The sequence below is a fragment of the Suricata suricatta genome, chromosome 3 (genome assembly GCF_006229205.1).
Source record: "Suricata suricatta isolate VVHF042 chromosome 3, meerkat_22Aug2017_6uvM2_HiC, whole genome shotgun sequence".
Lineage (NCBI taxonomy): Eukaryota > Metazoa > Chordata > Mammalia > Carnivora > Herpestidae > Suricata > Suricata suricatta.
Window position 1 is genome coordinate 103005861 of NC_043702.1, and position 12589 is coordinate 103018449.

Below are 12589 nucleotides of genomic sequence, written 5' to 3' on the forward strand. Positions count from 1 at the left end.
AAGTCTTAAGAATGAAGACAAAAGGGAAATAATTACTTAACGAACATTAGGGTAGAACTACTGGCAAACATCAATACAGTTCATCAGACTGTATTGCTTATGGGCATCTCAGTGGCCATTCTTCCCATCCAGCCATGGAAGGTGGAGAGCACCATGTTACCCACTCAAGGGAAGGGTCTCGAGACTGATCCACTCAGATTCACACAGAAGGGCTTCAAAGGGATCTAGGCTCTTAAGGTTTTGCGTATTTTTCTACTTTATGCATAATGATTGATGGATCAGTTGATTGATTTAATTTTTTTTTTTTTACTTTCGAATGACTGAAAGAAATAAGGATTTAAAAAGGAAACAAATATCTCTCTTAAATAGGTTGAGTTACCCAACTGACTCTACTAAAAGCTTCCAGAGCAGAAGTAAACTAAAATTGGCTGAGGAGAAAAGAAACGACAGCCTGTGACTTTTCACCGTACTTAACCCTGGGGAGTCACTAAAGAAATCAGTGGCCCCTGTTTTGCTCTGTGATCCTGAATTTGGTAAAATCCCAAGGTGCAGATCATAAAAGGAAGGGGAGACCACATTTCCTCTGAGATATCCTTTCGTCAGCCCGTGTGTGGTCCCTGAGGACCACATGTCCGTCCCTTGTACCCTTGCTGTCCTCCGCTCATTCATGCCAACAGTAAAGCTCCTTTTGTGATTTTTCTTCAAAAACTTCTTTGTATTTCACTATTTTAAAATTTCAGACTTTACAGGGAATTTCAAAAACTACTTACTGAATCTGCACTTTGTGTTAGTCAGTGTATTGTTTTATATATGTTATCTCTTTCAATTTATATAGTATCAAATTGGTATCAGTATCCCCATTTTAGAGGTAAGAAAACAGAGGCCCAGGGTGACCTCACTGACATTTTATGGCTGGTGTGTCGAGGCACATGGATTCAGCCCATAACAGTCTGATCAAAATGACAGTGCTTTTCCGTTAGAACACAATGGCTTCTGGACTTATAAAGTACTTAAGTGCCCTGTACCCTTAGGAAGAGTCCTGCATATTGTTCCAAAGGAAGACAACATCTATAAAATGTGTGCCCTGGAGAAGGCAAGTTCAAACAAAAGAGGAAGGAAAACAAGTTAACGTGTGGAAAGAAATGTACAGCTCTAGACTCCCTACTTATCACTAGGTACCACCCTAATTTGTATCACTGTATAGCATCTTAGGGGTAAAATCCACCACCAATGCCCCCCACCCCAATATTCACCTCATTGATGCTTTGAAATCATACCCATCATTAACAAATTGAATTAAATCCAATTTCACTCTTATTGTGACATTAAGAGCATGAATAACTATGCAAAATATTGTTGATTCCTAGGCTGCCCCTGGTCTTCACTTTATTAGCCAGGGCAGTGTTGGTTCCCACCATATCTTTTTTTTTTTTCTTTCTTCCTTTTTTATGGAATTTTAAATCCATTGTCAAGATTTAAAAATTGAGAAGTTCTACATTAATATTCCAGTCTGACCCACTTGTTTTACATTCATGAATAACATTATTACTTGTTACTAATGGATATCAGCATCTCCTTTAGCCAGAACAACTATTTTTTACCAGTTTTCCTCTCTCTCTTTCCCTCTGACAATGAAGGTATGTGTCAAGTTCCATTTATTATCTAACACAAAGCTGGCTTCACTCTTTTTTATTACTCATCTGGCCCCTGTAGGAATTTGAGTTTCTATCTGTGTCTACCATATTAAACAACTTGGGGGAGCACCTTCCTTTTTTTCCCAGTTGTCAGATTTTTTTAAAAAAATTACTTTTGTATTGTGTCTTGAATCACCAAACTAAATATAATTTTTCTCTGTTATTTAGAAGAGATTATTATCCTAAGAGTGCTATTTGTACATTCCAACACTTTAACCCAGGACATCAAATTAAGGCAGACAAGGTGCCAAGTGTGGAAGGGAGGCAGTGGTTAGCACTGATGGACAGACAGACTTCAGAATCAAACATTTCCACCCTGAAAATGAAAGTGGAGAAAAATAAAATCCTAAAGCAAAATCGTTTCTTCAGGGTTGCATATGGGTTTGTCTTTATTCTACTTTGACTACCTAGAATTTGCTTCTAATTCTATGCTTGGAAAGATATTGAAATATGAAGACTAAATGTTATTCTGTGTCTTTGTAACATTCATAGATATCCTTTTAAACAGAAACAAAAGTCTTATTCCCTGTCCTTTGAATGGCCTCTAAATACATGTACTCAAATAGTCGAAAATGGATTAGTGCATTTTTTTTTTTTTACTTTTTGGCTACTTGACCTGATGTGTATGTGTGCAAGTGAATATTTCATTTACTTATAACCAAGATGAACGGATAGGTTTTTCTCCAAAGCTCATGAGTTGGATGCCAAAGCTTACCATTTAATTTTCTGCAAGGTTCTGTATAGTATGAGATCTTCGATACAGACTCCTAGCTGGATGCATGAAAAGATGGACTGACCTGCCTGAGGCTGCAGAGGGTTCAAGGACAAAGACAAGAACTAAAAGGAGTGTTACCACCACCATTTCTGAGCACTTACCATAGCTCAGGCACCATGCTATATGATCTCATTTAATTCCTTCAATAACTCTGTGGTGTTGACTTTAACTCCATTTTAAAATTGAGGACTCCATGGAATTTCAGTAATAAAATGATTTTCCCAAGTTAACACAGCCAGGAACTGGGGACTTGGGATTCCAGGACCAATCTGTGTGCTTCTAAATCAATGTCCTTAAAGCATCACATCACACTAGTGCTGCCAGGCTTCCTGAGTTAAAACTTTGGGTATGAGATTCTTGGTCTCTAAGTTGTAAGTTATATGTAAATGTTCATGAAATATAACATTGATTTTGAGTGGGTTTTGAGTGTTTTGTTGACTTCTTTGTGGCTACAGGGAGAGAACCAACATGAATCTGCTCCTTTGTGTTGGTATCAAGTGCATCATATACTTTGCCCTGAATATTGGTGCATGGTGCTGGGTCTCCCAATTCCCAGGCACAAACGAGGTTGTATGGGTGGGGAGTCCAGCCCACTCTGTGGGGTTCTCAGACTACCCCATACAACTCTTTTCATCTTGCCATTTAAAGTCGGTAGCATGCCTGATGGATGGAGCATGGACATGACAAACGTCCCATCATCTTTTCTAGCAGGGCACCTGATGCTCAGATGAGTTAAATGGACCAACACAATAGCGCGAAGTTCACCTCGAACACTTAAAAAGGCTATTGAAGAATGTTGGTTATTATCTCAAGACTCGCTGTGATAAAACATGTGTTTTTTGCCCCTTTTCTTTCAGAAATCTCAGTCTTTTGTTAGACATGAGTTTCATCTTATGTCAGAATGAAATATTAGCACACAATATACAGACATCTTCAAAGAGTAAAAATATATGTGTATACATGTATGTTAAATTTAGACCTGGCTATTTATGGCACGCTTCTTAAATTTAAAGGTAGGGTAGATACCGAGTATGTGACTGAGCCCCTGCCCCTTGAGTCCTGTGAACTTAGGCAAGTTATCTGAAATCTCTGAGCCTCAGTTTTCTCATCTGTGAAGGTAAATAACGGTACTCACCACATAAGGGTGCTGTCTGGGGAAAAATATCCCCTGGTATATTTCTGACTCAAACTATTCATTCAATGACAGTTTCTTATCTACACTTTTATTCTCTCAGCTATATGCTATGTCCTTACCATGAGTCAAAAAAAAAAAGAGAGGTTTAAAAAAGAGAAAAGCAATAGCTTCGCTCTATTTATTTTTAACCTTTTTTTTTCTTTTTTGCCAAAGGGTGACTAGTTAGTTCTCAAGTTGCATAATTAACAAAGACAAAGCCAGAGCCCTTAACTACCAAGATCTTTAGAACATGGAGCACAATGAAAAGCAACAAACCAGTAACTCTAGAGACTTGTTTTTTCCTGGAGTTAAAAGGTGATAAGCAATATCCCAAGCTGATTAAAATCTCTAGGCAAGTGGCTGAAACAAGTCCTTGGAGTGATTTCAAGTGGGCTTTGTGGCCCTTATTTCAAGTCAGTTACTGAGCTAGACAATCTCTGTGTGGAAAGAGAGCCGATGTTTGATGTTACATCTGCACCGCATCGGGCAGGTGGGGTGCTGTTAGCTACAACAAGCATCGGCAAGCTCTGTAAATTACCTGTGTTTCTGGAAAGACTTAGGGAAAATGTAAATACCACTGATGTTTGGAAGCTGGCCAAGGGTTGTGTAATTGGCATTCCAGTCTTCCGCATACACTTATGAGATGAAGAGCCTTCTGTCTCCTCCTCCCTGCCCCCACCCTGCTGCTACAACCACCCAAATCACCTCCAGAAAGAGGAGTCTTGGTAAAAGAGTCCCTATATTATCCACATTTTCTCCTCTTTTTTCTTAAATTTATGTTTTGCAGGACAAATGATACTGGCTTTCTTTCCTTCAAAGACCACTTGCCTGTCACTCAGATAGTTATCACTGATACCAACAGATCAAACTCAGAAGCTGCTTGGAGAATTGGTCCCTTGCGTTGCTATGGTGACTGTGAGTACTAAATTGAAAGAAGCTTTCTCTCTTCATTACATAAGCACAAGATGTTTTTATTCCCTTATCCCTTTTTCCTGCAGTGTCCCTCAGTCTTTAAAATTATTCACATGCCCATTGTTTTTCTGTATCCCATTCCAAAACAATGGACCATGCTAAAGGATTTTTTCATTTGCAGGGCACTTCTGGAATGCGGTATCCTTTTACACAGAAGCCTCTTACCTCCACTTTCCTACCTTCCATGCGGAGTTCAGTGCTGATATTTCCTTCTTTTTCAAAACCACGGCTTTATCAGGAGTTTTCCTAGAAAACCTTGGCATTAAAGACTTCATCCGACTTGAAATAAGCTGTAAGTGCCCTCATTTATGAATTTAATGTAATGCCAACAGAAGTTCGAGTGTTATCTTTGCTACTAACAACTATTGTAGGTGGATACTATCAGATTGAGAACTCTGGACATTTGTAAAAATAGCCATGGCAATTTCTGGTTCCTTCTAGTGCTTTTTTTTTTATTACCTATCAGTCTTTAGTTATTCTCTCTTCAAAATAGGGCATTCCTCAGTACGCCTGGGTGGGTCAGTCGGTTAAGAGTCTGACTTCGGCTCAGGTCATGATCTTGGGATTCACGAGTTCAAGCCCCACGTCATGCTCTGTGCTGACAACTCAGAGCCTAGAGCCTGCTTCATATCCTGTATCTCCCTCTCTACCCATTGTCCACTCACATTCCATCTTTCTATGTCTCAAAAATAAATAAACATTTAAAAAATTTCAAAATAGGGCATTCCTCAAATTCCCATAGATATGTATTGCAATGTCCCTTATCTGTCTATGGGTATTTCTTAACTTCTGCTTTAAGCTTCCACACCCCAAAACTTTTTCAATACAATTTCCATGGAAGGCTGAATGTGTAATTACTGTGCATTCTATTCACATTTGGGGTCTAGTTTTTTATTATACTTTTTTTTAATTTTTAAAAAATATTTTATTAATTTTTGAGAGAGACAGAGTATGAGTGGGGGAGAGGCACAGTGACGGAGACACAGAATCCAAGGCAGGCTCTATGCTCTGAGCTGTCAGCACAGAGCCTGATGTGGGGTTCAAGCTCGTGAACCAGAAGATCATGACCTGCGCCAAAGTCAGACGCCAACTGACTGATCCAGTCAGGGACCCCTAATTTTTTTTAAATTATACTTTGTTCTGAAAGTAATTTCCTGATTTATTTCCCACCATTAGGAGTGTGTGACTATCCAATCAGAATTCCCATTGCTTCCCTACCAATTCACTGTAAGCAGTGTGGAATATCTCCTGTATTTTACACCAGGATGTGGGTCATTTTCTAACATCCCCTCTCCTATATACAAGTTATAGTCCTTAATGATCACAAAGCAAAATGATGAATAATAGAAATACAAATTAGCAAAATGTGCTAATACTGAACTCCTATAGGTAGTCATGCCAATAAAAATTTCCAATACAAAAACCTTTCAGACACGTACATTTTAGGAAAGGTTTTAAACATAAAGATAAGGTTGGTAGAGGGGCACCTCTGTCACATAGTTGGCTAGGTGCCTAACTCTCAGTTTTGGCTCGGGTCATGTTCTCGTGATTCGTGGTTTTGAGTCCCACATGGGGCTCAGCGCTGTGAGTGGGAGCCTAGTTGAGACTCTCTCTCCCCCTCTCTTCTTCTCTCCCTCTGCCCTTCTTCTACTTTCTCTCTCCCCCTCTCTTCTTCTCTCCCTCTGCCCTTCTTCTACTTTCTCTCTCCCCCTCTCTCTTAAAATAAATAAATAAACTTAACAAATTAGGTTTGGTAGATACTCAGAAAAATATTTTATTTTACCATAAATTTCAGGAATTGTAATTTTTTCTATGTGTTTTCTTCAGAATCAATTCTAACACCTTTTAAATATCTCTGCAGTAGTTCAAAATAATCCACTACAATTTTTGCCTGGAAAATTAATCACAGATTACTATTCTATTTGGTAAAATCTCATGGAGTTCCTAAAAGTTTAGAGTTACTCAAGCTCTCTTGGGTGCAATTGGTGTCCACACGGCCTCTGATAATGTGTATTTGTGTATTGCAACAGTAGTTTTGAGGTAAACGATCAGAGCTCAGGAATTGTAAAAATGAGAAATAAGATGTTGAATTCTTACTTCTGAAACTAAGCACATATATTTGAGCCTGCATGTTCAGGAGCCAAATGTATATCTAGAGTTCTCTGCATTAACTTCCCTCTTGAATATAATATTTATTAAGTGGTGAGTAATAAAATGTTCTATTTGAAGCTTACATATACATTATTAAAAATTCATACTGACATCAGTATTTGTTACAACTTACACCAACAAAAGGGTTTTTTTTTTTTTTTGGAGGAGGAAGAATGTTTTTTCCCTGAGATTGTTTAGAATTGCTGCTTTCAGTTGATTTTGCTGGTTTCCAATTTTCTATATTCAGTGCCCCCACCTCTTGCTTCTAAAAGAATGGACTCATCCCACCATCTTGCCCTTGTTATGCCCATGACCATGAAGGCTGTGCTTGTCATTAGATGTCTCATTTATCTGTGACTAAGTCTTTTTCTAATGTTTACTTATTTTTGAGAGAAAGAGAGAGAGAATGTGTGCAAGCAGGGGAGGGGCAGAGAGATGGAGACACAGAATCTGAAGCAGGCCCCAGGCTTTGAGCTGTCAGCACAGAACCCCACGCGGGGCTGAGCCCAGGAGCCATGAGATCAAGACCTGAGCTGAAGTTAGACACTTAACCAACTGATCCACCCAGACACCCCTCATTTATTTTTGTCTAAATGGATGTTTTTGTAGTTTGATTAAGGCATTTGACCCATATTACAATAATGATATGACTGCATGAAATACCCTTGAAAGCATAAGTAATGTCTTAGCAACAGAAGCTTGGAAATTTGAGAGCTCCAGGAAAAGAGCAAAAAAAAAAAAAAAACCCAAAAATTAAAAAAAAAAACAAAAAAAAAACGGTGGCTGGAGGAGATGGCTGAGGTGTTTGCCCCAGCCCCGTGCAAATCACCAAGCAGCTGAGTGTTTCTTTTGCAGTTATAGCACAATACGGACAAGGAAAGAGATCTTAATTGGTAGTTCTATCTAACCTCCTTTTTCTCCAACAATTTAGACTATTAATGGGAGGAAGCTCTCGTGGCTTTAATGTGAAATAAGATCTTTCATATCTAACTTGGCCAGGCTCTGGAAGTGTGGAGTTGAGTGCCAGCCATTGCATAATATGGATATAATAACTTCAATGTAAATTTAATAAAAATCAGACCCTAAGGCCTTTTGATTCATTAAAACATCAGTAAATGTCATGGCATATTATCACAAGGTAATGAGCAATGATTTAGTGTTAATTACATTTCAATGTCCAATTTGTTTGTACTTTCTGGCACTGCATTTAGTCCTTTTGGTTGTATAGAAATATTTAAATGCAGGTGGTACTCAATGTGATGAAAACTTTAAAATCCATTGGCATAATTGTTTGCTGTACACATTTTCTACCATGTTGAAGAGCATGTATGTTTCTGAAACAAAAAGATTTTATATAAAATTTTTAAAGCACAAGACTCCATGATTTTCAAAATATTTTATTTTATTATTTAAAAGGAAAAAAACAAGTAGGAAGGAATCTTGCATTTCTTATTAATAGCTGCACTCATCCTATGCCTTTTCTGAACATAGAATGTTCACCCTAGGGGTTCATAACATGATACTTCTAGAGAGCAGCTACTTATAAAGGAAATGATGTTTAAACACATGAGGTGGCTCAGAATAGATTTCTCTTCCATCCCCAAGGAGTGTTCCTCTATAATTCTCTGAACAGAAGCTTCCAAAGTTGATATATCCATATTGTTTGACAGGGAACAAGACATGTCTGAAATTTTCAATCCGTTTCCTTCTGGGTCACTTCTTGATAACACCTGCGGATTTTGTAGCATTGAGATTAGTCTGTATTCTAAAAGAAGCAAAATATTTTGCAATGTCCTCAAGTTTTATCAGTGGATCAGTTTCAAAGGAGATTGAGAAAAAAATCAGCTGTCTTGACAATTATCTTACAATAGCTGTGCTGATGGAAATCGATATTTTGGAAGAGGTGAGGAGGAGCAGAAAGAAATGGCTGTTGAGAGTCAAGGGGATCATAGGGGAAAGAGCCTATTGTTTAGAACCCCATGTGGATTCAAATTGCTATTACTCTACTTGTGAGCATGTCATTCACCCCTTTAGTGCTTACTTATGCAAAATGGGGTTTATGACACCCATATGCAAATCAGATGTATTTGCCTGCAAGCAAAAGGAAACTTGGGGTGACTGGGTGGCTCAATTCATTAAGCATCAGACTCTTCATCTCGGCTAATGATCTCATGCTTTATGAGTTCGAGTTCCATGCAATGCTCTGTGTTGATGGTGTAGAGTCTGCTTGGAATTCTGTTTCTCTCTCTATGTGTGCACCTCCCCCATTCAAATTCTCTCTCTCAAAATAAATAAGTAAATTGAAAAAAAAACAAGAAGAAAACTCAATCTGTATTGGGAGATACGAAGATGGAATTCACTGGTAGTGGGATATGTGACTAAGTCCAGAATTGGTGGGGCACTTTATTTCCGGTTTGGATTCATCAGTATAATAATGTTATCTGTGGTTAATTTATTTCTCTTCCTGCACTGACTTGTGAATACCTACCTCAGTCTAAAGCTACTGCACCCTCAAGGGAAAGCTACATTTCAGCTGGTGGGAATTCACTTCTTTGCCAGCTATGCACAAAGTCCTGCTGGGGTGTCACTTGACTACCTATGACAAATGCCCCTGGCCATGAAAGTAAAGATTGCTGAGTGGTTTTGCCAAGGCCTATCTTTACACCTGGAAAGGGGACTAGCTTTCCCTAAAGACTATAAAGGAGGAAAAATAATTTCCTTCTTAACTTTTAAGTTCTTGGCTGAGACCCCTGTAATAAAAGAGTAACAAGGGAAAACAAACAGTTTATTGACATGCAAACATCATGTATACATGGGAGATGCATAGAGCAGAATGAGTAACTCAAAGAGGTGGCTCAGAGCTACAGCCTACTGGGGTTCCTTAGGGGCTCAGTCATTTAAGCTTCCACCTCTTGATTTCAGCTCAGGTCATGATCTTGTTGTTGTTTTATGAGTTCAAGCCTCACATTTGGCTCTGCAATAGCAGTGCAAGGTTGCTTGGGATTCTCTCTCTCTCTTCCTCTCTGTCTCTCTCTGCCCCTCCCTCACTGATGCATGAACTCTCCCTCCCTCTCTTTGTCTCTCTCAAAATAAATAAACAAAAATAAATTTAAAAAAAAGTACATGGTGAGTTCATTGGATTTCATTCATCTGTACATCCTCAGGGCTAGCACAAAGCCTGGCTTGGTAAAAACTCATTGAAGGCTAAGTGATACTTTTGCTGTGTATTGAACCATAAGGTAAGCAAATGATGAGGGAAGATATTTGTGAGACAGGTGGGGGAGGGAAGTCCATGGGGGAGTTTATGCTGGAGCTAAGGCTGATGCAGGGCTTCTGGTTTTCCCATCCAGGGCCATCGGGTGACTTCCATCCTTCCAGCAAATGAGAGCAGGCTTATGTTTGCCTCATTTGCCCTCCTCAGAGTTACTAGCCAATGTTGGAAGTATTGCTCATTTACTTAATTATTCCTTATTTTCTTTTTAAAAAAATTTTTTTACATTTATTCATTTTTTGAGAGATAGAATGAGACAGAGCATGAGTGCAGAGGGTCAGAGAGAGGAGGAGACACAGAATCTGAAACAGACTGTAGGCTCTGAGCAAGCATTTAGCACAGAGCCTGATGCAGGGCTCAAACCCACCAACCATGAGATCAGGACCAGAGCTGAGGTCAGATGCTTAACCGACTGAGCCACTCAGGTACACCAGATTATTCTTGTTCAATTGTATCCAGGCACCTCTATTATATATTCTAAGTTTGCCCTCTAGTCCCACCCCAGGGGGGCTTGCATAGGTTTGGGAAACAATTTTTTTTTCATAGGAAGAGTGGGTTAAAAAATGAACTCCAGGGACACATTATTTGGATTTAATTCTTAACTCTGCCCCATCTGCATTGGAACAACTTGTCAGCTCAGTTCCCTCAGGGGGAATATGTTACCTGTCTCATAAGGCTATAGTGAGGCTTAAAATATTAAGGAGTTCACTCATGAAAAGTGCTTACCAAAGTCTCTGGCTCATGGTTAGCACGCAACAAACATTAGCTGTGATTATGGTATTACTGATTCTCCCCCCATTCTAGGGGGAATGGGTGACCAAAGTAGGTCTTTAATAGTGACCTAAATAAGATTAAATAATAATATTTTTTCAATCCAGGGAAGTTAATACCTTGGTGTAAACAAAATAAATCTAAAGAAACTTACAAAATTGCATTGAATATATATGGTGTAACATTTTAATGAATGAACCTGCAGTTGGAGGAGAGCCCCCTGTCCCTGGTGCTAGGTGTCCAACAAACCAGGTGTTCATCTAGAGTTTGCAGACTAGTTGGAAAGACAGACCATAAATAGATCATTATACAACAGGGAGACCAATGTTGGAACAGGGATAAACCCAGATGGGAAACCTAACAGGGAGGGGGGTGACAGGGTGATGGACAGACACAGCGGTAGAACAAGAGCTCTGCAAAGATGTGCTGTCCGTGTAGAACTTAATATCCACAAGACCAGCTTTGCAGGAAGGCTTTTAACAAAATTGTTAACATTTTTCCTCTCCAATTCCCACCGATTTTTACCTGTGTTCTGTAAAGAGATATAAATTGAGGGCCCAGTTATCTCTCAGTGTTTATTTGATCTCAAGATGTACAGGGCTGCCAGGTGCTATCTTTGGCCTGAATAAGAAATAGGAAATAGCACACAGGGCCAACTTCACTCTTATTTAATCTTTTAGTTGCTCAACCCAATTTGTTCTCTTCAATTCTGTCTACTTAATTAATGTCATAATGACATGGCTTTATGAGCCAAAGCCATTCACTTTGAATACATCTTCCATGCCAGGCAAGGTTCTATGAACTTCATCAGGATTAATTCATAAACAACCTGACGATGAGGTGCTGTTTTTATTCCCATTTTACTAATGAGAAAATTGAGGTGTGATGGGATGGAAAACAGGCCTTAAGTCATGGTGCTCACAGAGTCCATGCTCTCAAATCCCATTTTAAGGCCTCTACCTTACTGTCTTCCCTTTACGTCGGGGTTCACACTGACCAGAATGCAAAACAACTCAATCCTCAGTTACTTGAAATTCCACCTACTGGAGGCTTCTTATACTGAGACTCATTCTCTAGGTTTAAAGGTTGAGGAGGGCGTAGTCTGGGATGGATTTGACCTTTGGTGTTACCTGCTTATTCAGATCTGGCAGCTGATGTCTTTGTCAAATATATACCCATGTCCTGTTATAGAGGAAGCAAACCAAGGTGCTGAAAAGGAAGGAAAGATCCGGCATCAGAAGGCTGCAGTGGCTGAAAGGGGACTGTTCTTATCGACATCAATTTATAATTTGCCTCTCTTCATCTTTCAAATTTAGAAAATTCTTATGTAGTGGTGGAAAATATGAAAAGACCTACTCAACAGAGAAAAATGGGGAAGAATTCTCCTTTGGGGTCAGACTCTTTGTAGTGTCTGTGTTATACTTCTCTGAACTTCAGTTTTCTCACCCTTAAAATGGCAATAAAAATGATGCCTTTCTCATAGAGATTTTTTTAAGGATTAAAATGACAGGATCTTGGTGAGTGCTGACTATAGCACTCAGCAGAGTTCATCGTACTTACTGTATTCCTGCTAGTTCTCTCTCTTGCCCACTGGCTATGTCACCATCATCCCCACCCTCATAATCACCACCACCACCCTCATCATCATCATTGTCATAGGCATTCTTACCCCTGACTGGCTGACCCCTGGCACGTGTGATATGCAGAACTTTATAGAAGGACAGAGAGAGTCACAGAAGCTGGATGGGGCTTGTATTTGACCCCAGGCACCACTGCTTGCA

General features: G+C 39.3%; 1 protein-coding gene across 2 annotated transcripts in view; it reads left to right on the forward strand.

The window, feature by feature from the left end:
* CNTNAP5 (contactin associated protein like 5) overlaps nucleotides 1–12589 on the forward strand; it is a 789622-nt gene that overhangs the window by 650395 nt on the left and 126638 nt on the right. For both annotated transcript variants that reach the window (XM_029934734.1, XM_029934735.1), the window contains 2 exons: nucleotides 4431–4558; nucleotides 4737–4907. In XM_029934734.1, coding sequence (XP_029790594.1) covers nucleotides 4431–4558; nucleotides 4737–4907 — 299 coding nt within the window. The remainder of the gene's footprint in view (nucleotides 1–4430; nucleotides 4559–4736; nucleotides 4908–12589) is intronic.